Raw genomic sequence first — 26,789 nt, forward strand, 5'->3', positions numbered from 1 at the left:
ACTTAATTTATTTCAATTATAAATATTGTTTTTTAAAATATTTTATATTAAAAAACATATTAAAATATATTTTTTAATTTTTTAAAATTTAATTTTAACATCAGCTTATTATAATAATTTAAAAATATATAATTTTTTGGTTAAAATATGAGGTTAAATATGTTTTTAGAATGTATTTAATTTTTTGGTTAAAAAATATTTTTAATTTTTTTTTAGTTTAAATTAATTATTTTATATTTTAAATTATTTTAATATACTAATTTTAAAAAATAAAACACATATTATTTTAATATTCTATCCACCATCAAGTCTTCCCCCTCTCTACCTCCCAGAATCTCTCTCTTTCTTCCATGTTTCTTTCCATTTCCATTTTTAATTTCTTTGATTACATCGAGAGAGATTGGCTCTGCTTGTGACCCGTATTGACGTCACAAGCATGAGAGACCTACAGCTGACCCAGGTGGCCGGCACCCGGCAATCCCCTATGGCTATGGTTTACACCGATGAGATGATGGAGGATGTTAGGCTTCTTGATTCCTGTGAAAGCCGGGACGATCATAATGACGGTTCGCATGCAATTGTGATCGGAGAAGATGGGTTTAAGAGAATTCAAGTGAGAGTTACAGGGATGACTTGTGCTGCTTGTTCCAATTCTGTTGAATCAGCATTGAAGAGTGTTCATGGGGTTTCCAGAGCTTCTGTTGCCTTGCTTCAAAATAAAGCTGACGTCGTATTTGACCCTGCTTTGGTTAAGGTAGGTTGGTATTGGTGGTGGTGGCTAATTGAATTTTGATTTTGGTGCTTGGTTGTGAATTAGGAGATGTATGTTTTTGTTACCTTTTTTTGTTTTATTTTGAAACTCGTAGCTTCTTATAATTTAGTTAGTAACTTTGATTTTGTGTTGGTTATTTTGAAATTTTGTTTTGGTATATCTTTAGTTACTGGTTTATGGTACTGAGATGGATCGATCATACGTTAGTTCTGAATCTGAAGAAGTTGTATATTGTCAGCTTGTGTTTTTTTTTGTTTTTTTCTTTAAATATTATAGCTGATGATGGATTGGAAGTTGTTTTTATAGCATGGTGTTTTGAGCTGAATTATTAGCTGTTCAAAGTTTTTAAAACTGATGTACTTTGACTTTGAAGCGCCAGGTTAGTTTTCTGATCGATGTTGAGTTCGTATGATTTTGAACATGGTAATTTTTTTTTATATGCATTTATGGATAATTGGATAGAATTTTATTGAGGAATTTCTTTATGGTTATAGTGCTTCTGATGTTAGAAGAGATCTAAGAAGACATATTAGTCCTACATGATAAGAGAGGTATGCTTTGACATTGCTATTGATAAGGCTGAACAACTGGGCATATACTATATTACCAGTTACTCGGGATGCATTCTAGTTAAAGATTTCTTGCTCCTACATTTTTGTGCATGGATACACTCAGAAAGTTTGACTTTGAAATTCTGTGTCCCTATTTCTGGTTAAATTTCTTGCTGTGGTATGGGGATTTGGTAAAATGAAATCTTCAGGTACTCTAAAACCCCCCCATACTTGATTGCAATGCTTCAACTAAATTATATATGCGAATTACTTGATTGCAATGCTTCAACTCTATTTGATTTATGAATTTCAAGGTTATGTATTTGTTGCTTATGAAAATGAGTTTCCACAGTTGCTTAAAGACAACTTGACAACGGGTTCTCTGAGATGTTTATAACTTTATATTACTATTGAGAGGTTTATGTCTCATGGTTTCCTTCTCTGTAATGGCTTAAAAAACTGCATGGGCTATTACGTTGCATGGCTTAACTGCTGTTTACATAAATTTACTGAAGTATTTTATAATGTGTCTTAATTCAGGACGATGATATCAAGAATGCAATTGAGGATGCAGGTTTTGAAGCAGAGATTCTATCTGAACCTAGTATATTAAAAACAAAGCCAAATGGAACCCTTTTGGGGCAATTCACAATTGGAGGTATGACCTGTGCAGCCTGTGTGAACTCTGTTGAAGGTATTTTGAGAAATCTTCCTGGTGTGAAAAGGGCTGTGGTGGCATTGGCTACTTCTTTAGGGGAAGTTGAGTATGACCCTACTGTAATTAGCAAAGATGATATAGTGAATGCTATTGAAGATGCAGGCTTTGATGCATCTCTTGTACAGAGTAGTCAACAGGATAAAATATTACTAGGAGTTGCTGGGATATTCAGTGAGATGGATGTGCAGCTTTTAGAGGGAATACTGACAAGGCTTAAAGGAGTACGGCAATTCCGTTACAACCAGTTATCCAGTGAACTAGAAGTCCTCTTTGACCCTGAAGTTGTAGATTCTAGATCCTTGGTTGATGGAGTTGAGGGAGGGAGCAATGGGAAGTTCAAATTACATGCCATTAACCCTTACTCAAGAATGACTTCTAAGGATGTTGGAGAAATTTCTGTTATGTTTCGACTTTTCATTTCCAGTCTGTTTCTTAGTGTGAGTATTTTTTAACATGCTAATGGTTTTGATTACCTCTTCAACATGGTATTCCTAATGTTTTTTTTTTCTTTACGAGTATTTGTGTGGGGGTTGTTGAATGCATTGATGTTAGTTTACAATTGGTTTCATTATCTGCTGCTTGCGTACACAAGTTTGCACTATACACTTCCGCGGTTTCTTCTAAGGTATTGTGTATTCATGCATTCTTCTGGGAATCTTGCTACCATGACATCTTCTCTTAGTATACTTGAAAAGCCCATGTAGGCATCTCTTTGTTTCTTTGTTAGTCTTTTTTTTATTGTTTATCATTGTATTCATCATTAGCATTTGATGAATTGGTTCCAGATTCCCATCTTTTTCATGCGAGTAATTTGTCCTCACATACCACTGCTGTATTCCTTGCTACTCTGGCGCTGTGGACCCTTCCTAATGGGTGATTGGTTAAAGTGGGCATTGGTGAGTGTTATTCAATTTGTAATTGGGAAGCGGTTCTATGTGGCAGCTTGGAGAGCCCTTCGAAATGGTTCAACAAACATGGATGTTTTAGTTGCATTGGGAACTTCAGCCTCGTACTTCTACTCTGTTTGTGCGCTACTATATGGTGCAGTCACTGGCTTTTGGTCCCCAACATACTTTGAAACAAGTTCCATGCTGATAACATTTGTATTGTTGGGAAAGTATTTGGAGAGCCTTGCCAAGGGAAAAACATCGGATGCCATCAAGAAGCTAGTACAACTTGCTCCAGCAACAGCACTGCTGGTTGTCAAAGACAAAGGTATTTTTTTTTAGCTTTTCTTTTTTTAACCTCTTGTACTTGAGATATGGTTCGGAATTATCTCTTTCAAAATTTTATAAATATACCTATCACCAATATCGAAATATAGATAATTTCCTGTCAATCTTAGTCAGGCTAAAAAAATAATAATAAAGAAAACCAAACCATTGAATAACTAAGCAGATATTGGTTCATATTCTAGGTGGAAAGAGCATTGGAGAAAGGGAGATAGATTCATTACTTATTCAGCCTGGTGACACATTAAAAGTTCCTCCTGGTACCAAAGTTCCTGCAGACGGTGTTGTTGTATGGGGTTCAAGTCATGTGAATGAAAGCATGGTAACTGGTGAATCTGCTCCTGTTCTGAAGGAAGCTAGTTCATCAGTTATTGGAGGTACAATAAATTTACATGGTGCTCTTCACATACAAGCTACTAAAGTAGGATCAGATGCTGTTTTGAGCCAGATAATTAGTTTGGTTGAGACAGCCCAGATGTCCAAAGCTCCAATACAGAAATTTGCAGATTATGTAAGTAGCATTTATGTGCTTTAATTTTATTTTTTTAATTATTATTATTTTTCTTCTGCCAGAAAAATTTCATGGCAATATGACATCTGCTTTGGGAAGAACCGCAGTTCCTGTTGCTTGCCTAGTTTTCGTGCACTAAGTAAACCGTACCTTTGTTAAACACTTGTTTTCTGTTGCCAAGATATCAATTATAATACGTGTCCTTTTTAAATTGTTGATCCATATTATTATATGCCAGATATATGCTATGCAGTAGCTTAGTTGTCCCATATTTTGATGAACAAAAGGTCTGCTTGCAATTTTATTGTTGTTAAAAATTTGAGCTAGTTTTATTGGGATGTAGAGACATAAGTATGATCAGAATATAAACCACCTTTAAGATTGCCATTTTGTCTTGCTGGAATATTTTATGGTTCTTGTTTCTGTCAGCTGTTTTTACAGATATGGATCATGTATTACTTGATATAACATCACTGGGACAGTGCCTTAGGGTTCAATCAATTTCTTAAACCTTGTAATCAAGTTTGTCTTTATCTGTTCCACTCTACTGTATTACGGGCATTGCTAGGTCTTGGATAGAATTAAACCAACAGGATGTTTTAGCTCGTTTGATTTACATTACCAGCCAAAACCATCAAACTTGTGTCTTGTTTTGTATGCATATCCAAGTTCATTTCTTTCTGGCCACTCTTTTTTCTGTGAGTCCGCAAGAATTGCTGCTATTATGCATATGGATAGAATGCACTCAGATGCTCTTACTTCTATATTCATCTTATCTTAGATATTTTTATGAGTTGCAGGTGGCAAGCATTTTTGTTCCTACAGTTGTTGGATTGGCTCTAGTGACATTGTGTAGCTGGTAATTTCATGGCTTGTTTTGCTTTGTTGATGTGGTATCTTATATATACATATATTGATAACTTTGTAGTTGTATTCATAACTTTTGGTTAAATATTTTCTGTAATTTCTTGCAGGTACATTAGTGGAATTTGCGGGGCTTACCCGGAAGAATGGCTTCCAGAACATGGCAATTACTTTGTTTTTTCCCTCATGTTTTCGATCTCAGTGGTGGTGATTGCATGTCCGTGTGCACTTGGTCTGGCAACACCAACTGCTGTCATGGTTGCTACTGGGGTTGGTGCTAACCATGGTGTGCTGATAAAAGGAGGAGATGCTTTGGAAAGGGCTCAGAAGATTAAGTACGTGATATTGGATAAAACAGGTACACTAACCCAGGGAAAAGCCACAGTAACTGATGTAAAAGTTGTCACTGGAATGGGTCGTGGAGAATTTCTCAGATGGGTGGCTTCTGCAGAGGTGATTCTTTTTTCTTTTTGACAAATGTATATTTGAATGTGTTTGGGCGTGTTCTTATGATGTGTGTGCATACACATTCTATCAGAGCTCTGTTGGTACTGTCTTTGGTGTCCATTTATGGTTTCAAAGTTAGTGCCTTTAAGGGGGTGGTACAGAAATGACCCATAATTTAAAAGTAAAGGAATATATGCCATAATGCATCGTGTGACATGCTAGACATAATTAGGTATCGAAGGAAATCACCCCCTCCTCCCCCCATTCTTCTTTGTAATTATTAAAAAAATATGAAGGCAATCTCTGTTTCCCCATTACCCTGTTCACATGTCTCAGGCTAGCAGTGAACATCCATTGGCAAAAGCAATTGTGGAATATGCACGCCATTTCCATTCCTTTGATGAACCTCCTGCAACCAATGATGGCCAAACCCCCAGCAAAGGGTCTACAATCTCTGGGTGGCTTCTTGATGTCTCAGACTTCTTGGCTCATCCTGGAAGTGGTGTGAAGTGCCTCATAGATGGAAAACGAATTTTGGTGAGTTCCTTGGCATAAACCTGTAACATATAATTCAGCTTTAATCTCTAGAAAGATGTTCAATCATGTCTGTTAATACTCATATGACTGTATCCTTAACAGGTTGGTAACCGGAAACTGATGACTGAAAGTGGAATTGCCATTCCAGACCAAGTAGAAAATTTTGTAGTAAAGCTCGAAGAAAGTGCAAAGACAGGTGTCCTTGTTGCATTTGATGACAACATAATTGGTGTTTTGGGGATTGCAGATCCATTAAAGAGAGAAGCTGCTGTAGTAATTGAGGGCCTTCTGAAAATGGGTGTCAAACCAGTCATGGTGACAGGGGATAATTGGAGGACAGCACGTGCAGTTGCTAAGGAGGTTTGTATTATTAACTATAACTCCTCACAAAGCTGCTTTGCGCTTCATCTTTTTTTTTCTTTGATTTTCTTTTAATCCATGTTTTTTTTTTATATATATAATTTCATCATTTGTTTTTTATTAAGTTATAATGCTCTCATAACACGGATCGTGGGTTTAACGGGTTAATCCAATTGATTCAATTTTTTTTCTCTTAATTCCCTTTTTTTTTCTAGTTTTATTATTTAATATTTAGTTGATTGCGAATTATACTTCATGATTTGTTTTGTTTTGTTTCTATTATGTTATTTCAGCCTCAAGACCCGAGAATAGTGCTTAACGGATTAACCGGAGTTGACTTGAGTCGTTTTTTGTATCATTTTTTAATTGATTTTTTTTTCAATTTTATCGTTCAACACTGGGTCGATTAGTAATTGAGCTTCATAATATTTTTTTTATATGCTTTCTATGGGGATATCTTGGTCTTAAGATCAAGGTCACGGGTTTTGGTATTTTAACCCCAGTTAAATCGGGTTGTTTTTTTATTTTCTTTCTAAGAGGTTATTTTGGTCTCATGACTTGGGTCACGAGTCTTTCAACATTGAGTTTGCTTTTTATTGGGTTGTCCGCATTTCATGACCCAGATCGCGAGTTTAGTGAGTTGATACAGTTGTCTCAGTTATTTTTCTTCTTTTTTTAATTGATTTTTTCTCGAATTTCATCATTTAATATTGTGTTTAATTGGGAATAAGGCTTCATGATTTTTTTTGTTTGTTTCTTATTAGGTTATTTTTATCTCATGACCTGATGATAGTGATTAATCGGTTAACCCGAATTGACTTGATTCACCTTTTGGGTCATTTTCTTAATTAGATTTTTTATAAATTTCATTATTCAACATTGGATCCGACAAAGGTGATTGGAAATTGAGCTTTATAATTTGTTTTGATTTACTCTCTATATGGTTATCTCAGTCTCATGACCAAAGTCGCGGATTTGACAGGTTAAACCGGATTACATCAAGTAATGTTTTTTTTTTTATGAGGTTATTTCGATTTGATAATCTGGATCATAAGTTTGGTTGATTGACTTGTGTTTTTTTAATTGATTTTTTTTAATCTCATCCTTCAACATTTTGGTGAATTGAGGATTGTAATTTGTTTCGATTTGCTTTTCATCCAAGTCGCGGGTTTGACAAGTTGACTCGAATTACCTTTTTAAGTCATTTTTAGTTGTTTTTTTTTTTTTCAATTGCATTCTTCATTTTGGGTTGATTAAGAATTATGCTTCATAATTTATTTTGATTTGCTTTCTATGGAGTTATCATAGTCTCATAATTTAGGTCGTGAATTTGACATGGGAACCCGAGTTGACTCAAGTCAATCTAATAAATTGTTATTCTAATATTAAAAAAAGAAATCATCTTAAATTTTTTTTAGTCAAGCTATTATTTTACGGGTTGTATGAGTTGTTTTTAGACTCGCAAAGGTAACCTAGTTACATCGAGTCAACCTTCACACGATTTAATTTTTTGCTAAAAAAAACATTAGCAACATCTGATCAGTTTTTTTTACATTCAAGAAAAGTTTGAATCGACCTATGGTGTAGCACGAGGCAATAAAATAGTAATTTCTATGATGTCTTGCCCAAAAAATTTATCTAGAAACTTTGGTAGAAGTACCTACTATTTCCACAAAAGGACAATCTATTTTCACACAATTATAAACAGTTTGTAGACTCATGACTGAATTGAATGCAATAATCACCTTGTTGGTATGCACTCTTTCATGAAAGTAGACACCAACTTTCTGGTAATAGAAAAAACCCTATTTATATATCCTGGTTCTGATCTATCTTTTACGTTTCTCTTAATTCTACCAAGACAATAGAATCTCAAATCCTTTGACGTTCTGCTGTGACAGTTTCATTTTTATCTTTACCAAAATATTATTTTTCTATACTTCTCATGAAGTGAAAATTTTGTATTATGACATGTTTTATAACAGTTTTTAGTAGTGATTTTGCAGTTGATGATGATGTTTTTAGCAACCCACATGAAACAACAGATAGATTCTTAGTTTTGTTGATTAAGTAACTGTTGGTTGCTGGCATCATTTATTGCTCATTCCCTCTCATTTGTGCTGTTATTGATAGGTCTCTTTTTGAAACAAAGGTGCTCCCTAACTAGCTTTGTGTTGGTCATTGTTATTATGCTAAATGGCTCTTTATATCCTGATTTTAGTTGCACCTTGCCTGCTCGTAGGACAAAAACAAACTATTGTGATTTTTCTTTGTGGAAAAGAAAATATCGATTTACATTGGGTGGGCTTTTTTTTTTTGCAACGAAAATAAATTCACGTTTTCCTTGTATTGTTTGAAAGGTTTATGTGTATATATAAAAAAGGACTTAATAGTCTTGAAGTACTTTTTTGCTGAGCAGGTGGGCATTCAAGATGTTAGGGCTGAAGTAATGCCAGCTGGCAAAGCCGATGTTATCCAGTCTTTTCAAAAAGATGGAAGCATAGTAGCAATGGTGGGTGATGGCATCAATGACTCTCCTGCTCTTGCTGCTGCAGATGTTGGCATGGCTATTGGTGCGGGGACAGATATCGCCATAGAAGCTGCTGACTATGTCTTGATGAGGAATAACTTGGAGGATGTAATCACAGCCATTGATCTCTCAAGAAAAACCTTCTCTCGCATTAGATTGAATTATATTTTTGCCATGGCTTACAATGTGATCGCAATACCCATCGCTGCTGGGATGTTCTTTCCTTCCCTAGGGATCATGTTGCCGCCATGGGTAGCCGGTGCTTGCATGGCTCTCTCATCTGTAAGTGTTGTATGCTCGTCTTTACTTCTTAGAAGATATAGAAAACCCAGACTTACCACCATCTTGGAAATAACTGTAGATTAGGAGGAGAAAAATAAAAACTCTAGGTTTCATTCAAATCTGTAGGAAATAAATAATTAAAAATGTAGATGAGGTGGAGAACGAAGCATGAAACTTCCAATCTTGTATGTTTTTGTTACTTTCTTTCACAACTATATACTGAGGGGCTGCAATATTTTATCACCCAAAATGTAAATGTGATTGTATAATATCATCATTGTTGTGTTTTCTTGTGGTTTTCCCTTTCATTGAGAAGGGCTTGGTTACCCTCTCTCGTTTTTAGTACTTTGTGACAGTTTATGAGTGTGAAAACAATTTTAGTTTTTGGAAATTAAAATAAAGTATTGGAAAATATTAGATGGAGGGACCTAGTTCACATCTTTCCTTTTGGGAATTTCTATTTGCAAGACTTGATCAGGATTGGGCGTTGCTGGAAACCGGAAACCTTGGATTTGTAGTTGGAGCTAGGCTTATTCTTGGTCTTTATGGGCGCAATGGCAGCTTGCCTTCAAAACAGAACATATGAATCGGCTCTGGGATATTATATATATATATATATATATGAAGATATTGCTGCATATTTTCATTTTCATGTGTTTTTTTTCTTGCTGATTCATTAATGATTTATGGTGGAATATAAAATAGATTGTGGTTTCATGCTTTCTTTTATTATTTTTTTTCCATTCCGTGGAGTAGATTTCGAATAAATTCTGTATTTTATTCCATGCAATCACACATTAAAAAGTAGAAAACCACAAAATGATGGTGTAAGTTCAAATTAAGTTTCTTTTTTTAAAAAAAAAGTTTTGCATCCAATTTATATTTTGTATATATGGAAAGTCAAGAAATTGAATGGATGATACAGAGTTAATGAGATAAGAAAAAAAAAAAACTCTCTTTAATGTTTGGATGGAGGAATTGGGGGGAATGGAAACTGTATAAAATTTTATAATTCTTTTTTTCTCAATATCTTGGTTGACATTTGTTTCTTTTTATACAAATGTGATGTTATTCCTACTTCGATTTTTCCTATTCTCACTCCATTAATTATTATAGAGACTAAAATAGGCTTGTTTAATGTATTTCTTCTATTTTATTGAAAATTTAAAAGTAATTGATTTTGAAATGGACCTTTCTTTATATCCTTAAATAAAATATATACAATAAAAATAATAGATTATATCTAAGTATTTATGATTTTATTTTTCAAAAATGCAAGTCACATAAATTTTTTTTTTCTTAAAAATTTAATATTGGGGTGGTAGATATTGTAAATTTTTAATATATTATTTTTATGATATAATCAACAAAACATTGAATAGTATAGTTAAATTACTGTAACGACACTTATAAAATAGTATTCACTATAATAGTATTTTGGATCTTGAGTGTATTTACGATCCAACATCACATCATAGAACTTGATTCACCAGAAAACTAGAGATAAGGATACAAATGACATGAAGACAAGTATTGTCTTTCTTACTAAATCTGAAATACTCCTCGAATTAAAAGGAAAATTAAAAGGAGTATTTTTAGAAAGGTAAAATTAAAGAGCAATCAAATCACATTATTCAGTAAGAGTGCTTTTAATCTCTATTTTAAATGGAGTGCTAATAATTAATTTATGGAGTGAGCAAAACATCACCCTTTATATACAGTCATGCTATTGTACTTTATTTTAAACTCAAAATAAAAGAACAGCTTTAATAGCCTGCTCATTTCGTTGGCCAGAAATATTACACGGGAAAAACCTACTAGATGGTAAAAGAAAAGTACTTTAAATGTATTGAAAAATAAATTGGTATTTATTTTTCACTAGTGGGGGTTATCAACAAAAAATTATTATTTTTCACTAATTTTTTTTCAAAAAAAAAAAAAAACACAAGCACCACCAAAAAAATGCAAAGTTTATCCCTTTATAATAGCAAGTTTAAAATATCATATTGAATCCTCAACGCTATATGGTTGACATTTGAGATTGTGGTTAAGTGTCCCATTTGGGAATTGGCAATGTGATATTTTTTGTTTTTAAAATTATTTTTTATTTGAAAAAATATTAAATTAATTTATTTTAAGTGTGTTTTTTTTATGATTTTAATATGCTAATATTAAAATAAAAAATAATTTTAATATATTTTTTAATTAAAAACACTTTAAAAAAAAACACCACACCATGTTACAAAACACACTAGCTTACAATGACTAATGGTAAGAGGCCCGCCAGGATTTAATATGGTTATGAACTAAGTGTAGTATTTGTGTGATAATTAGATTAATACCTTGCAGAATTGTTGTGTGATAATTAATCGCGGAATTGTTGTGTGATAATTAATCGCGGTGTGATAATTAGATTAATACTTTGCAGAATTGTTGTGCGATAATTAATTGCAGAATTGTTGTGTGATAATTAGATTAATACTTTGCAGAATAGTTTAAAATCCAAGAATTACATTTTGGAGAATCACCGAATACTAAAGAAAAAGGTTCCAAAATTATTAATTAAATTTGAAAGTTGGGGGTCAAGAAACAACCTATAATATTATATTTTGGACAACTCAAATAATGAACTCACATGGATCATGTGGACTTGACGAAATTAAAATATAAATGAAATAAATATTAAGCTGGGGAAGGAAGAGTTATCACAAGAAGTGTTGAAAGAGTTATTTAAAATGTTTTTTATTTAAAAATATATTAAAATAATATTTTTTTTATTTTTCATATCTAAACAATAAAAAAAACTTCAAAAAATATTAATTTAAAAATAATTTTTTAAAAAAAAAACATAATCAAATCACACAAACAAACACACTCGAAAATCATGAATTGATGCTTGTTGTATAGGGAAAGTGGTGAGTGCAATGATGTCCAAAGTACCACGCCTACCCACAAACATAGTGAGTAAACCTGGTATGGGGTTGATCTGGCCAAGTGGTTGGGTCACCACGGGTTGACCCGAGTCAACTCGGAAAAAACAAAAAAAATATTTGAGTTATAATTTCTCACATAAAAAAATTAAATAAATAATCTATGTAAGTGTAGGCGTATACATGTTGTCATAACCTAATTTTTGACCATTTTATTTTAATTATTATTATTATTTTTATTTACTGAAAATGATTAAAAAAAAATGATGAAAAAATAATAATGATGAAAAATAAGTAAAATGAAATAAAGGAAGAATGAATTAAAATTTGGTTAATGGCAAAATGATTGGAATTTGTGGGGTTTAATTAAACTTTGGAATTAATCTAATAAGCTTGAAATTAATTTAATTAATCCAATTAAGGTTTTATGGAGAATTTGATAAGTTTTGAGACTTAATTGAGCTGGAATAAATTTAATTTATCCAATTAAGGGTTTAATTGGAGAATTGATAAGTTTTGAGACTTAATTAGCTTGGAATTAATTTAATTAATCCAATTAAGGTTTAATTGGAGAATCGATAAGTTTTGAGACTTAATTGGACTTTGGATTTAATTAAATTAATGAAATTAGGGACTTAATTGAAGAATATCAAAGTTTAGAGTTTAATTGGGGTCCAAATTGCAAAACTTAAAATACAAGGACCATCTTGAAAATGGCGCGGAAATACAAGGATCTAATTGAATTTTATCCAGGGGCTTGATTGCATGATTTCAGAACTTCAAGGACCAAAATGCAAACGGCCATTAAACACAGCACTGTTCATCGCCTTCTTCTTCAGGAGCCGTTTCTGGCAGTAATGGCCTTGAAGCCGTTTCAAATGGTTGGTATTCTCTGGCTATAAAGCCAGAGAAGATGAGAGAGCGCAGGAGAGCAAAAAACAGAGAGAAAGAAAGAAAGTCATGCACGGCAGGGGACGAGGGGAGAAAAAAGAGAGTGAAAAAACCGGAGATGACTGGAGAAACACAGAACCAGAGGACGAAAAATACTACTAGGAAAAGGGAAGAGCAAAACGCCAGCGTTCCCAGCCTTGCAAGATAATTCTCCGAACGCAAACAAGGTGAACGAAAGAAAACACAGCAGAGTTGTAGAGAGAGAGAGAGAGACGAACGAATACCAAAAGAGAAGAACACACATATACCAGCCGAATTTTTTAGCTTTCTTTAGAACCCCACGCCAGAAGCAAAGTTTTCCCTCACCAAACTGTCCCAAAGCACAAAAACGAAAACTGACCGAGAGAGAGAGGAGGCTTTGTCCAGAAAACAGAGCGAAAGAAACGAAGAAAAATAAACCGAAACAGAGACGCAGAAAGGAATATAACGTGAAAAAACAGAAGGAGTAAGAAGAAACTCGAAGCAGAAGCTTCGTCCTCAGTAATCACGCGCAAATCCCTGCAACGAACCGGGGTAAGTCCTCTGTTTTGTTTCCCCCGCTTTGCCTCACTTCGTGTTTTCGCCGTCCGCTTTTTCTTAATTCCATAACAGAGCCATGCACGCGTGATTTAGATCACGCGTGCTTAGTCTGGCCCAGCCCAGCCCATGTGGGCTGAGCTGGGCCCAACCCCAAAAAATACAAAAAAAATAGAAAAGATAGAAAAATAAAAAATAAAAAAATAAAAAAATAAAAATGTGTATGCATGAATAAAAAATAATGTAAATTTATTGGTTTATTCACTGACGCCAGAGTCAGGAATAAAAAATACCAGTTTAAATTTATATTATTTTTATTCGTTTGTATTTTTATTTTGTTTAGCTAGAAAAATAAAAAAAATGTGTGCATGCGTAAAAAAAATAAATTTATTTTTATTTATTTATTCACTGACGCTAGAGTAGGAATAAAATATATTGATCTAATTTTTATCGTAGCTACGAATTTTTACCAACGCTAGAGTTGGAATTATTCGAGCTCGAATATTTCACTGGCGCCAGAGTCAGGAATATTATAAACAAATCATCATAACATAAAACTAATAAACATTTAACAATTTAAGATAAAAACCAGCAATGCAGCTCTGCCTTTAGGCAGAACGTTTAAACAGGGGTGATAATATCTTCCCTTTTACGTAACCAAATCCCGAGCCATAGAATCTCTGTTGACCAGTTAGGGTTCCTAGTGACCATAATACTAGGTGACGACTCCTCAAACGAGACATTTTCTTAAAGAACCGGATACCAGAAATCTGTTCTTTTTCCATAATTCAAGAGAATTATTTTTTAAGGCCGCCGCGATGTCGGCGTGGACACATGTTATAAATATAAAAATTTAAAGATTATTTTCAAAAATATTTTTTTATCTCATATTGAAAATATATTATTTTCTCATTTTAAATAAAGTATTTAAATTAAAAAGTGTTTTTTTATTTTTTATTGAAAAAATATAATTTTTTTTTATTGTAAACATAAAATACATATATATATATATATATATATATATATATATATATATATATATATATAACGTTTTTCAATACTCATATTGAAAAAATAAAAACTTCTCATAATATTTTACATAATAAACTTTGATATTGATCAGTAATCAACAAGGAAATGATAATAAACTTGTGTATATAAGATTGAGCCAAGATAAAAAGAAATCTCTAATTATCTTTTATATGTGTGATGCAACGCCTATATTTTTTATCTCTTATGTCCTCATTAATAATTTATTTATATTCGTTCTTTAACTAAACCGCTATTTTTTTTTTCCATCCTGCTAAACCACAACTCCTTCAATGAGGTTTCACCATAGAATATATGTTTTGTTCCATGGACATGCTATGGACTTCTTCTTCTTTTTTAATTTTTCAATTTTGTAAAAAAAAAAAAAAAAAAAAAAAGGTTTTTATAGGGTGTGCAAACAAAATCAATTTAGCGAATTACAGGCTCAGATTTTATCTATTTGAAACCCAGCCAGAACCGGGCCGAGCAAAATGTGCCCACAAATGCACTTGAGGTCTTGGCTCAATAGTTGAATGGACTTGTTCCCTTCCTCTGCATCCTAGGTTCAAACCTCACCGTACACGCCTGTCACCCTCGCGGTGCCTTACATGCTCACTGAGTTTGCAGGATGTTCAGTGAGCCGTGGGATTAGTCGTGGTGCGCGCAAGCTGGCCCGGACACCCACGTAAATCAAAAAAAAAAAAATGTGCCCACAGATTCATCAAATTAACATTTCAAGTCAAACATAGAAAAAAAGTTGGTTGGCCATAAATTGATTCATGTTCTTTAAATTGTCTCTGTCATGTACCTACTTTTTATTCCAAGTCATTACAATACTTTAAGTGTGCTCTCATGTGTTCTTATATTAAAAAAAAAAATATTTTAAAAAACAATATTAAAAATAAAAAACTGTCCAAAACTGTTCCTACCTAGGCAGATGTATTCTCATTAGTTAATTATAACTTGGTCTATGATTAATCATAGTTAATTAATTAATCCCTGCGCTGTTGAAAATAATTAATTACTCCTTTGACCAAAGTTGACTATCCATGTTTTCAAAGTTACCTTCCTATCTAATGCCTTATTTGTTTTTAGAAATTTATTTTTGAAAACTATTTTCCTCACTTTTTTGTGTTTGATAAACATAAAAAAAATTGGTCAAAAAAACTGAATTCCAATAAAAAGAAAAAAATAAAGCTTTATGGGCTAGAAAAGTGTTTTCCTTTCTTATCCTAAGAAAAAATATTTTTCTTTGTTTAAACAAAAAAAATAAAAAAACATGTGTTTGTCTATTTCTCTTCGTGATAAGCAAAAAATCACAGAACCACGTACATCTTCATTAACACAATCTATCCAAATAAATTTACACTTGCCAAACACATGCTTTATTTTCTTTTTCTTTTTTATTAATATAAATTTTTATTTTGCCCCTATTGTGTGTGGGGTGATTTAGTTTTCATCCTTTTTTTATTATTATTATAAACAACCGCTTTGTTTCTTTTATTTTTTTTTTATTTGTCTTTAGCCTTTTTTTCTTATTGGTAATTTCATTTTCCTTGTTTTTTCATTTTGTTTTTTAATTTCCTAGTGCTTTGTTATTTTTCTAGTGCTTTGGTAATAACAATAGTATAGTGAAAATTTTATTCACACGGAGGATAAATGAATATGAGGAAGACGAGAATATAAAGTATTAAAATGAAAATAAGATTTTTTTTTATAAATAATATATAGTTATATTTTATAAAATAAGCTATATATGAATATATGATATAATAAAAAAATTCATCAATACACTTTTTAGATTTTAATTCTTTTATTGTAAGTGATTATATATTTATATTTAATATTTTCATATATTAGATAAATTTTTAAAAATTAATTCATTGATAAATTATTTTTTCAGTTTATTTTTCATAGCATAACCAAATACTAAAAAATATTTTTCAAATTTATTTTTATAACACTACCAAACAACGAAAAATAATTCACTTTTTTAAAAATTTATTTAAAAAAAAAAAAACACTTTCCAGCGAACAAATATGGTTTAAGTAAAATTTTCAACTTCTCTCTCTCCTTTTTTTTTCTTCAAAATAATATTAAAAAAAAAAATGTTGACTTGTCAAAAGGACCAAGTCACAAGTGCATTTAAAACCAAAAGGATTAAAATAATGATTTTTAAAAACTGTAAGGACTAACTAATTAAATATGTTAAACTATAGGATCTAAGTTATAATTAACTCTATTTTCATCTTTCTTTCTTTCCTTTTCTTTTTCAACGTAATTGCATAAGGTCACCTAAACCGAAGAGATTTCCACTTCTTTCTATATAGTTTAAAATGTTTTCATCGTTACCCTTCTACTTTACTAAAGTTCCAATTTTGCTCTGAATAATTACATACCTTACTTTGTAAATTTTTATGGTTTTTGAGTTTTTTTTAAGTGTTTTTATGGAGATTCTAACATTTTTATGGGGATTTAAGAGGAAAAAATAGAAAAGCTAAAATAAAATATGAACAAAACAAGGTGAGCTTGCTGTTAGTTATTTGGTAATAAATGATGAAATTGGCACTTTTTAATAACAATAGGGGTGATATTAGGAAATTATAAAGTATGGGGATAGAAGTGGAGCAGTCAAGAATCTACAAAGGCAAAAATATAGTTTAGCTAAAATGGAAATTGATATATCATGCTAAGTCTTGGATTTTGACAATCAGAGTGGTAAATATATATAAATTATTACATACCTGTTTTTTCAATTTTTGAACTTATAATAGAATTGACTTGCAATAATCTTTTTTTTTTTGTTGGAAGAAAGAACTCTACCAGCTGAATATAGAAGAAAAGGAAAAAGATCAATTGAAGGGGAAACTTTTTAACATGGTTTTGGTAATCATAACTGTTAAATCTGGTCTGAGCTTAATCTAAAATTTTAGAAATCAAAGTTTTAATTAAATCTGATTAAATGTTAATTTAGTAAAACTTAATTAAAACATTAAAAATCCTTAGTGATCTAATTGACTTAGCAAACTTAATTAGATCTAGATAAAAAAAAATTAAAAAACTAGAAAAAATATTATTTTAATAAAGATTGATAACTCAGTGATGTACATATGAGCACGATAACCAAATTAATTAGATTTTTTGTCAAATTAGTCCTTGGATATATCAAATCTGTCAACCAAGGATATTTGACAATTCTTTCAAACATTATTATGGGAATTTGGAAATGACCCTTGGTCAAAACCACATCTTTTACACTTGCTTACTTTGCAAGCTAATTGATGGCTAAACCATGTTGGAATCATATTTCCTGAATTGACTCTTAATTTTAGAGATCTGTAGAGGCCTTGTTTTAGGCATTTACTTCGTTTCCATTTGGATCAGGTGGGAACATAATCCTACCTAATCCATTAAACAACGTGATCAGAAATACATCAATGCTAGGTCACAAACTTCGATATCATCATTCAGATCCATTTGTGAACGCTAATTATTGATTATTCTGATGCTACTACGTAATTATTATTATTATTAATATAAATGTTTAATTAATTTATATTTATCTCAATTAATTTTACCAGATTCTAAAATTAATAATCATGTAAGCATTCAGTAATTTAAAGTTTATTAGAACTCAAACTTATTACTTTTAAAAAGTAATTTAAAATATAAGTAGTTAATTCTTATTTTTAGAATTGATATTCCTACTTAATTAATTTGCAAGGTCAGGGTGATGGCACAAATGTTCTGGAGATTAGTTATAGGTCATCAATTTGTAACAAAATCGAATACTGAATAGGGTTTTATTATGTTCAAACCCATCTTGTATTAGCTGGTTTCATTAATTAATTACATGTTCACATTGATAATATAAGAGCTGGAACTTCCAAGAAACTTACATCTATGATGGGTGTTCCGTAAAAAAAAACCAAGTTCGTGAAAATTAATGAATTGTTGATCGTGTTGATATTCCTGCTACATGTCCTATTTCATGTAAAAATATTTAAGAAATACATTAATGACAAATAACGTCATTATTATTACCATGTTCACATTAATAATTTAACTCTTAGAGTATGTTTGGTAGTGTGGTAGCAGTTGTTTTTTAAATAACGTTTTGTGCTGAAAATGCATGTAAATAATTTTTTTTTATTTTTTTAAAAAATCATATTTGACATCAGCACATCAAATAATTCAAATATACAAACATATTAAATTTTAACAAAAAAAAATTAATTTTTTTAGAAACACGGTTTGCATTGCATTTTCAAATACTCTTTTAATAGCTTGTTTAATATAATAAGAATTAGTTATACAAGATTACGTATATGTTTGTTTTTATGGTTGGAAAGTGTTTTTATTAAAAAATAATTTTTTGGTATTATTTTAGATTATTTTGATGTATTGGTATTAAAAATTAATTTTTGAAAAATAACTATTATTATTATATTAAACAAGCTATTAAGAGTTAAATTAATTATTCATTGATTACTTAAATATATACACCATTAGATAGCCAAGTTGAAAGGAAAAATTAATCACTCATGGGTCCTTCTGATTCTACAAAGGTACTTTTGATAATTTGATAAAAATGATCTTTCTTGATAACTAAGCTGCCTTTAATTATCTGGGATGGAGGGGTTTTTTTTCATATTTATAGAAAATAAAAAAAAAATAAAAGAAGGGAAATTGAATGGCTTGTTGACGTTTCTTGTATTGAAGGGACAGCCCAATTGGATGTTTGATTGTAGTCAAAAGAGACTTGGGTGTACATGCTATGCTAGAGATGTACGAGTTGACGCGATTTCTTGGGTTGAAAAATCAAAGTTAGTACTGCGATGGAGACTTATCTGTCTGCACATGTAGCCCCGACCTAGCAATAATTTAAATAACTTGACACATCATTAAATCAAATCATTTTTTATGGATCTTAATTTATAGAGATAATGATAAATCTATATGCTGGTGAAAGATATGAAAACTATATAAAATCCATACTCTAATTTGATTCACAACTATGTGTTAAACTCGGTCCATCCAAAGGAAACGGTGTAAGGAAAAAAAATGATTTAGTACAATAATATATGTAGGATTAATTAATTCATTGTTAGGATGATTCCATGCATGCAATAAAATATCCTTCGGATGATCCTATATTAATAATATAAACAAGATGCTAAGACCATCTCGAATAGCTCCAAAAACAACCTGCTATAAGTCTAAGTTGACGAAAACAGAAGTTGCTTCGAGGAAGCTACATACACTTACTTGGGCCCGAAGTGGCCCAGTCTTTGTTTCTCTCCCGAGGAATGGTGAAAAGTATGCACTTTTACTTTGACCGAAGATTGTCTCCTCGGGATGTATATGACTAGCCTCCATGTTTGTTCCTTTCCGTGCTAAAGAACACATGTTGATACAGCATCAGACCGAGAATTGAAGAGTACAAATCAAAGCCACCATGAGTGACACTATGGCTAGTCAGTCGAGCGATGGGGTGCAACTCTATCAACAGGCCAGCATTCATAGACAGGCAACATCTTCCTTTGGATTCTCGGATGCCACCATTGTTGTAGCAAGTGGTGCATCTGATATCATAAATCCAAGCAGCTCATCGATTACATCAAGTACTGGTGATCGGAGGTTGACCCCTCAAGGCTGTGTGTCGAAGCCAGTCAAAAGGAGGTCTAGAGCTTCAAAGAAGACGCCAGCAACCCTCATCAATGCCAGCACTGCTAATTTTAGAGCTTTAGTGCAACAATTCACTGGCTGTCCTCCGAGTACCTCAATTTCATTTGGGAGCCACAAGGGCCCAATCAACTTGAATTTTGGACTCGGAAGTGCACAGAACCATAGCTGTGCTACTGCAGAAACGGAGCCTCTTGGAAACAGTTATTGTCATAGACGACTATCTCAGATGCAGCAACCGAGGCAAAATGCACAGCAACTGCACCAGGACAAAGGATGCAATGTTTCACTTGATAATCTTCCTAATAGCAATGCTTACTTCTCGGTTTCTGGTGACCTTGGACCACGTTTAGAGATGCCGGCTGATTATGGGCTTTTCAATATGGACGATATTGCTCTGCAAGAGCTTGTTAACGAGTCTTTCTCCGATGAAAACATGAACAATATCGATTGCTTTTAGGGATGGTACTTAACCATATACCAGACGAGGTATTGTTTTCAGGATCTCCCTCTCTCAGAGAGCCATATTGTATGTTTATCCATCATTTTCACACGCATGTATGCAAGCAAGCAGGGTTATTTTTGTTCTTTATGTCATGATGTATGACATTACAGGGTGCTCCTCAACGGGATGGTTCATGACTTCCTTTAAAAATTAACGTTTATATTTAGTTACTTTTCTTTACGAGGAGCTTGGATTTTTTATTTTTCTTGGAGGGGCAGTATGTCTTCTTTTAGATTATTCTTGAAGCATTTTCTGAAAATAATGAATTTTTTCTAATGAAAATATTGAAAAGGTAAGATTGGGAGGTGTGTCTTTGTGGGTACCAAATATTTACAAAATTAAAAAAAAAACTAAGACATAAAAAATCTAAAACAAATAATAAAATGTATTGACATAGTAAAAAAAAAAAAACCCCACTGGATCAAGGCCTTTCCAAGGAAATATGACTGGGCTAAAAAATAACGAGGATAAATTATTGAACTTGAAAATCATGAGTAACTGCCAAAATACATGATTCTCCAATATTTAAATTAGAGAAAATTATATCGAGTTTCCTATTGGTTTGATTGTTTTTTGCTTTCTTTTTATATCTTGAAAAATTACACTAGTGAATCAAAATTTTCAAATCAAATGATATGACTAAACTAGTCTTTATATATATAATCAACACCTATAAATAGACAATCAAAAAACTCTCTTTCTCCAATCACATTATCTCTCCCTCTCTCTTTAAAAAATTATAAACCTAATTTAACCAAGATAAAAACTAAGAGTGAGTAAAAAAACCAATTAAACTAAAAAAACAAAAAAAATAACTAAAATAACCAAACAGAGAAAAAAAATCGAATTAACCGATTAAAAAACCTAAAAAAAACTTTGATTTGATTTCGGTTTTAAAAATCTAAAATCAATTTAGCAAAATTGAACCAGTTCAACTAGTATTAAACCCTACTATAAAATGCTAACAAGTATAAAAGGAAACCCTAAAATTAAACCCTACTCAGTCCTCTCAAAACATAGCCTCCCCTTCCTCTCACACCTCCTCTCCTGTTCTTTCTTGTTTTATCTCAAATTATAAGAGTCTTGGAGACTATGTAGTGTTTATGTTTATTGAAATATAATAAAGAAGATAATAAAAAAAAATGCACTAATAATTCTTGGCATTAAAGCTCATAGAGTAAGAATTTATGAAGTTATACTCTATATTATCTAGTTGTTCAAGATCATTTATATAGCCTTGAACCATGCTAACATGATACTTACTTTAATAACCATACCAACATGCATACGGATAGAGGTAGAGTAAGGAACACACTATAATACTTACTTTAATAACAATAATTTGAGATAATAGCCTCATATGATTGATAGTTCATTTTAATGAAAAAGATATTATCATGAAGGTCATCCATTATGATGAATTAAGATTTATCAGTATATTTTTATATATGTTCTTTCCAAGAAAATATTGGATAAAGAAAAACATACAAATAATATTTTTCTTATATTCTCAAGCAAGTTGAGCTGAGTCTAGCGCTGGCCAAACCCAAGTGTTGTTAGGTTTGGCCAAAGCAAGACCCAAAATATGGTTGGGTCTAGCACCTAATAGGTCTAGGCACAATTTGAGTTTGGTCAATGCCAAATCAAATTGTTGCTAGGTCTGGTGCTACCAAGCCCAGCATGTGGGTTTGAAAATTAGTTAGGTTTAAGCGCAACTTAAGCTTGGTGCCTGCTAGACCCAGACAAAATCTGAATTTGATGCCTACTAGACCCAGCAACTTGGCCTAACGCGCTGCCAAGCCAACAAGGTAGGCTATCTAACATCATCAATTTCATAGATTTTTACATAAATTTTAGAGGAATTATTTCTCAACAAATAGGCTTAATTAAACAAATTTACACTCCACCAACACCCTTAGGTGTATTAAATCCTTCATGGTTTCTCATGTCTCCAACTTTTAGCTAGACAAAATTAGTGGAATATAGCTCACAATACAACTCAAAATATCAAAGGTGAAATTACACTCCAGCTCTGTCTCTCTATAAAATGACAAGATTTAGAGCTATAAATACATAATGGATCCTTCAAAATAAAGTCTTACAATCTTCATTCTCTACTACATATATATTTCCATAACATCTCTTTCTAGAATATTATTGTATTTTTTCTTTTTAAAAAGATACTTCCTTAAGCATTTGAGAGTTCTCATATCTACCAGATGAGATCTTTTGCAGGTATTAGTTATAAGCTACATTGGCCTACTAAGCATCAAGTACAAATTATTAACTACTTTGGTTAAGAAGAATATATGAGATTACTAAGATTAATTGATTAACCAATTATCCAACCCAAGAACCGTGTTTCTAAGCTATTTGGATTTTTTGGAATATCATAATCCTTAACATTGTTCTATGGACTTGGTTATGATGGAATAATGCGAGAGTATTTAATGCTAAATACTTATTTTACAGAGAGTAGTTGCAATGATTCAAAGTCAAGTTTCTCCTGTCTAGGCTTGTGTTTTTTAAAATGTTTGTGTCCAAGTCTGTGTCTTCGAGTAGGCTGATCTTTTTTTTTCAAGAGTGTTGCATTGTTAGGTTGTATGAACACTAGGCTTATAGTGGAGGCTAATTGATTGTGGGCTAGTTAGGCAAATAGATTTTTTGAAAGTAGTCTCCCATCCGAATCCAATGCAACATTTAGGCCACGTGTCAACCCTAGATCCAAATATATGTAATTTGTATTCATGCTTTCGACTTCTAAATACATTTCATGATTAATTAGTTTTTTTACTCAAGGCCTTGCTTCGTGTTTTACATTATAAATCATTAGTGACTGATTTCTCAGTTTAATTAATGTTCTTTTTTTAATAATGTTTCAATTTAATATTAAAACATAAAGTATTTTTGTCATGTTAAATCATATTTGTTTTCTATATTATAGTCATTGATCATTTGAATAAGATTTGAAACTCTTTTCAAATCTCATTCCATATTAGCCAATGATTTTTTCAAAATATTTTTCGTGATTGATCTAAGGTAATGAATCATCTTCTAATCACTCAAGTATTTTTATATAGTTCAATTTTATATCCAATGTCAAACCTCTCGTTACCTCGATTAAAATAACTTGTAACAAGATCAAAGTATAACATTTTTTATATAATATAACTTGGTAATCTCGAGTCTAAAAAACCACATAACTTTTTCATGGATATAAGTGATCTTTCCTTACAAAATACTCACGCGAGTCAGTTCAATGTACATATTTTTTGACAAGCATCTATATAGTAGTTCTAGACATCTCTTATATCTTAGCTTATAAGAATAATTGTTTCCTTTCATAAAAAAAAAAAATATATATATAATGATATTCTATATTTAAGAGTATATCGACCACAAACATTTTAGAAACAATACTTTGATATAAATAAAAATTTTATAATTATAATAACTTTATAATTTTATTTGCAAAGCATTTTTGTCTGATAGACTTTATCTTTACTCTAGATTCATAAATAAAATATTAGATTCGTTAATCTAATATTATATAAATATTAAAGATAAATTAAACATTTATTAATAATAAATATATATTTACATGAATATAATAATGTTATATATAACCCACCTATTGATTACTTGACATATTAATCTAACAAATACAGCATGTACCATCGTGAAACTTTGATGAAATGCAAGAATTCCAGGAGTAGCTAGCTTTCTTTATATGCAATTCAACAAAAAATAAAGGCTCGCCATCTTTTATTTAACATGGGGCGTTTTGCTTTAAACACATATTTAAAAATTAAAAATATTTGGTTAATTAATATATGTTATTTAAAAAAAATATCTTGGCTAACTAAAAGCTGTATTTTGTAGCTTTTTTAAACCTATTTTTTCATACAACGATTAAAAAAGCTTGCAAAATCCTAAACACACATGTAAAAATTATTTTTACAAAAACACTTTCACCACACTCTAAACTATAAAGCTTGAAGATTCAATGAAAAAACAAATCCCTTCAATAAACAGTTTCCATTTTAATGCAAACATACTTGAATCATAACCAATGTCAATTCAAACAAAAACACAATTGACATTAAAGATATGTTTTTAAGGGACTTTGACTATAAACCATGATGTGGAAGCCTGGTTCATTGTATATCGTATGAATACTTAATGCTAGATAACCACCAAATCAGCAGTTAAATTGATAAACAAACTAGGAATGCAATTCAGTTAGACAAGCAAATCATTCAATACATTAACACTTTGGGATAATGTTCTCAAATCATCTGAAAAGAAAAAAAAATCACTCATTCAAAAGCATCTGCCTATATAGTTACATGAAAGAAAGCATTGCTAAAACATACAGAAATCACAGGGGTCTTCTAAACTATAACCAACTTCAAATCATTCACAACCAACTACTAAGAAAAAAAATAGAGTACGAATTATAAAGCACCATCGATCTTGGGAATGACAATGTTAAGCACCCCATCATTCATAACAGCACTAATCTTATCAATCTGATACTCACTAGCAGGGATATTAAATTTGCCTGAATAGTTTCTAGCACCATGAAACGGGCCCTTATCTTTCTCTTCACCTTTGAAATGCAAAGTGTTGTTTTCAAACCACACCCTCACTCCTTTGCTTCCAATTCCAGGCATATCAACCCTCCCATACCAACAATCATCTTCCACTTTGACGTCATATGGAAGTTGATTTCCTTCATCTTGAAAGGGATGCCAGTAAAGCACCTCCCAAAATTTTGGGCTAACTTCTGAAATTGAATGAATTCCAAAACACACATAAACAAAATATTGATTAGAGGGAGGCATTACTAGTCCATTACAGAAAAAAGCCCTGGCTCAGCCATTGTTAGCCTCCATGCTCTTGGAACAACAATGATTACCAGGGGTGGTTTTATAAGTGGAATTTATATATAATTCGAAATGAATAGCAATATTTTCTCTTAGCAAACTCTCCCAGAAAATTTTCTACTACCACCACAGAAAAAATCATGTACTTTGAAAATTTACACCTAGCGTATAACATTTTCATTCAAAATTTATCGACATCAAAATAAAAAAGAAAGAAAGAAAAAGCTGATAGCATCGCTTCAAAACTCAAAGGGAGAACTAGAACTTTATAGTATAAATATAAGATAATCCAAGGGTTAATCAATAAAATAAATCAAAGAAAGGTTCTAGCACTGAAGAAAACAAGCAAGTTTAGAAGATACAAGTGAGATAACCCTTAAAATAAAAGGCCAAAAATTCTTCAAAGAAATAAAAGCATGGCCAACTCAATAATTAGTCTTTTTTAAACCCCTAAACTGAAACATTTAAGAAAAAAATGCAGAATCTGCCCATGATTATCGCTCTACAAAATTTACAAAAAGAGATGGTGATTAGAGATAAATAACCTGGATGATCAGCCTTTATTTTCTTTCTCATATCACTGACCATCCTATGTGCTGTCTTCGTTAGGCCTTCAAAGTCTTCACGATTATCAAAATTCGGAAATTGAAAATCTGACAAGCAGTTAAAGTTATCAACTATTACATTTTTTACAGTGAAACAGAAACTAAATAAATAACAAAAAATTAGTAATGATTATAACCTGGATTGATGGACTTTATTTTCTCCTTCATATCACTGATCATTCTTGAAGCTTTCTCTGCAAGAGTTTCCATATCTTCGTTTTGTTCGAGGCTTTGAGTGGAATCGGCTGGGTCATCTTTGGGTGGAGCGCTGAGCGTGGACGTGGTGGCGTGGAAAGAGCGGGCGGCGGTAACGGCGGGGCGAGGGTGGTTCAAGCGGAGAAGCCTGGAGATGAGTGCTGATCTTGAGAAAGCCATTACAGGGGAATGGGATTATTGATTTGATGATGGGTGGGTTTATTTTATTTTTGAGGGTTTAGGGTTTATGAAATGTGACGAGGAGGCAATTTCTCAGCTAATAGGGCCGGTGGCGTTCCATAAAAGGATATTGTTTTGGTACGGGATTTGCGGAGCCCAGTATATAAAAATTTGATATGCTCCTGTGATTTTAAAGGGCCTACCTGATCAGATAATTAGATATATAAAGAATTTTATCCATGGCTATTAAAGGTATTTTTAAGAATGTGATAGAAATTTATGTTTTAAAATGATTTTTATTTTGAAAATATTTTAAAATATTTTTTATTTTTAAAAATTTATTTTTAATACAAGTATATTGAAATAATCTAAAAACCTAAAAAAATCAAAATATTTTAGAAACACGGTTCAATTGTATCTCGAAACATATTCTAAACAAAACCTACTAATATAAAGTGACAAGGATGGAAACAACATAATAAAAAACACAACAAAAATTA

The 26,789-nt window shown here is 31.7% G+C and overlaps 3 protein-coding genes across 3 annotated transcripts; 2 read left to right on the forward strand and 1 right to left on the reverse strand.

Moving 5' to 3' along the window:
* Positions 1-301: 301 nt before the first annotated feature.
* Positions 302-9,092, forward strand: LOC118062924 (copper-transporting ATPase RAN1). Its single transcript, XM_035076813.2, has 9 exons — positions 302-754; positions 1,864-2,478; positions 2,827-3,256; positions 3,459-3,784; positions 4,585-4,643; positions 4,759-5,101; positions 5,432-5,632; positions 5,735-5,992; positions 8,412-9,092. Exons 1-9 carry the CDS (start codon positions 437-439, stop codon positions 8,886-8,888), a joined length of 3,027 nt encoding a protein of 1,008 aa, XP_034932704.1. The 5' UTR covers positions 302-436; the 3' UTR covers positions 8,889-9,092.
* Positions 9,093-19,518: 10,426 nt separating this feature from the next.
* Positions 19,519-20,492, forward strand: LOC118062925 (uncharacterized). The gene has a single exon (XM_035076814.2). It carries the CDS (start codon positions 19,689-19,691, stop codon positions 20,373-20,375), a length of 687 nt encoding a protein of 228 aa, XP_034932705.1. The 5' UTR covers positions 19,519-19,688; the 3' UTR covers positions 20,376-20,492.
* Positions 20,493-24,719: 4,227 nt separating this feature from the next.
* LOC118062926 (uncharacterized) lies at positions 24,720-26,442 on the reverse strand. The gene is made up of 3 exons (XM_035076815.2): positions 26,052-26,442; positions 25,855-25,962; positions 24,720-25,209 (listed from the first exon to the last, which is right to left on the reverse strand). Exons 1-3 carry the CDS (start codon positions 26,287-26,289, stop codon positions 24,878-24,880), a joined length of 678 nt encoding a protein of 225 aa, XP_034932706.1. The 5' UTR covers positions 26,290-26,442; the 3' UTR covers positions 24,720-24,877.
* Positions 26,443-26,789: the final 347 nt, after the last annotated feature.

The sequence above is a fragment of the Populus alba genome, chromosome 3 (genome assembly GCF_005239225.2).
Source record: "Populus alba chromosome 3, ASM523922v2, whole genome shotgun sequence".
In the NCBI taxonomy this organism is placed as follows: domain Eukaryota; kingdom Viridiplantae; phylum Streptophyta; class Magnoliopsida; order Malpighiales; family Salicaceae; genus Populus; species Populus alba.

Coding starts and splice junctions, on each gene's coding strand:
- LOC118062924 (XM_035076813.2), top strand. CDS start 437: ATGAGAGACCTACAGCTGACCCAGGTGGCCGGCACCCGGCAATCCCCT. Junction 755..1,863: donor TTGACCCTGCTTTGGTTAAG/GTAGGTTGGTAT, acceptor GTCTTAATTCAG/GACGATGATATCAAGAATGC. Junction 3,257..3,458: donor GCTGGTTGTCAAAGACAAAG/GTATTTTTTTTT, acceptor TTCATATTCTAG/GTGGAAAGAGCATTGGAGAA.
- LOC118062925 (XM_035076814.2), top strand. CDS start 19,689: ATGAGTGACACTATGGCTAGTCAGTCGAGCGATGGGGTGCAACTCTAT.
- LOC118062926 (XM_035076815.2), bottom strand. CDS start 26,289: ATGGCTTTCTCAAGATCAGCACTCATCTCCAGGCTTCTCCGCTTGAAC. Junction 25,963..26,051: donor AATAAAGTCCATCAATCCAG/GTTATAATCATT, acceptor ACTGCTTGTCAG/ATTTTCAATTTCCGAATTTT. Junction 25,210..25,854: donor AATAAAGGCTGATCATCCAG/GTTATTTATCTC, acceptor ATTCAATTTCAG/AAGTTAGCCCAAAATTTTGG.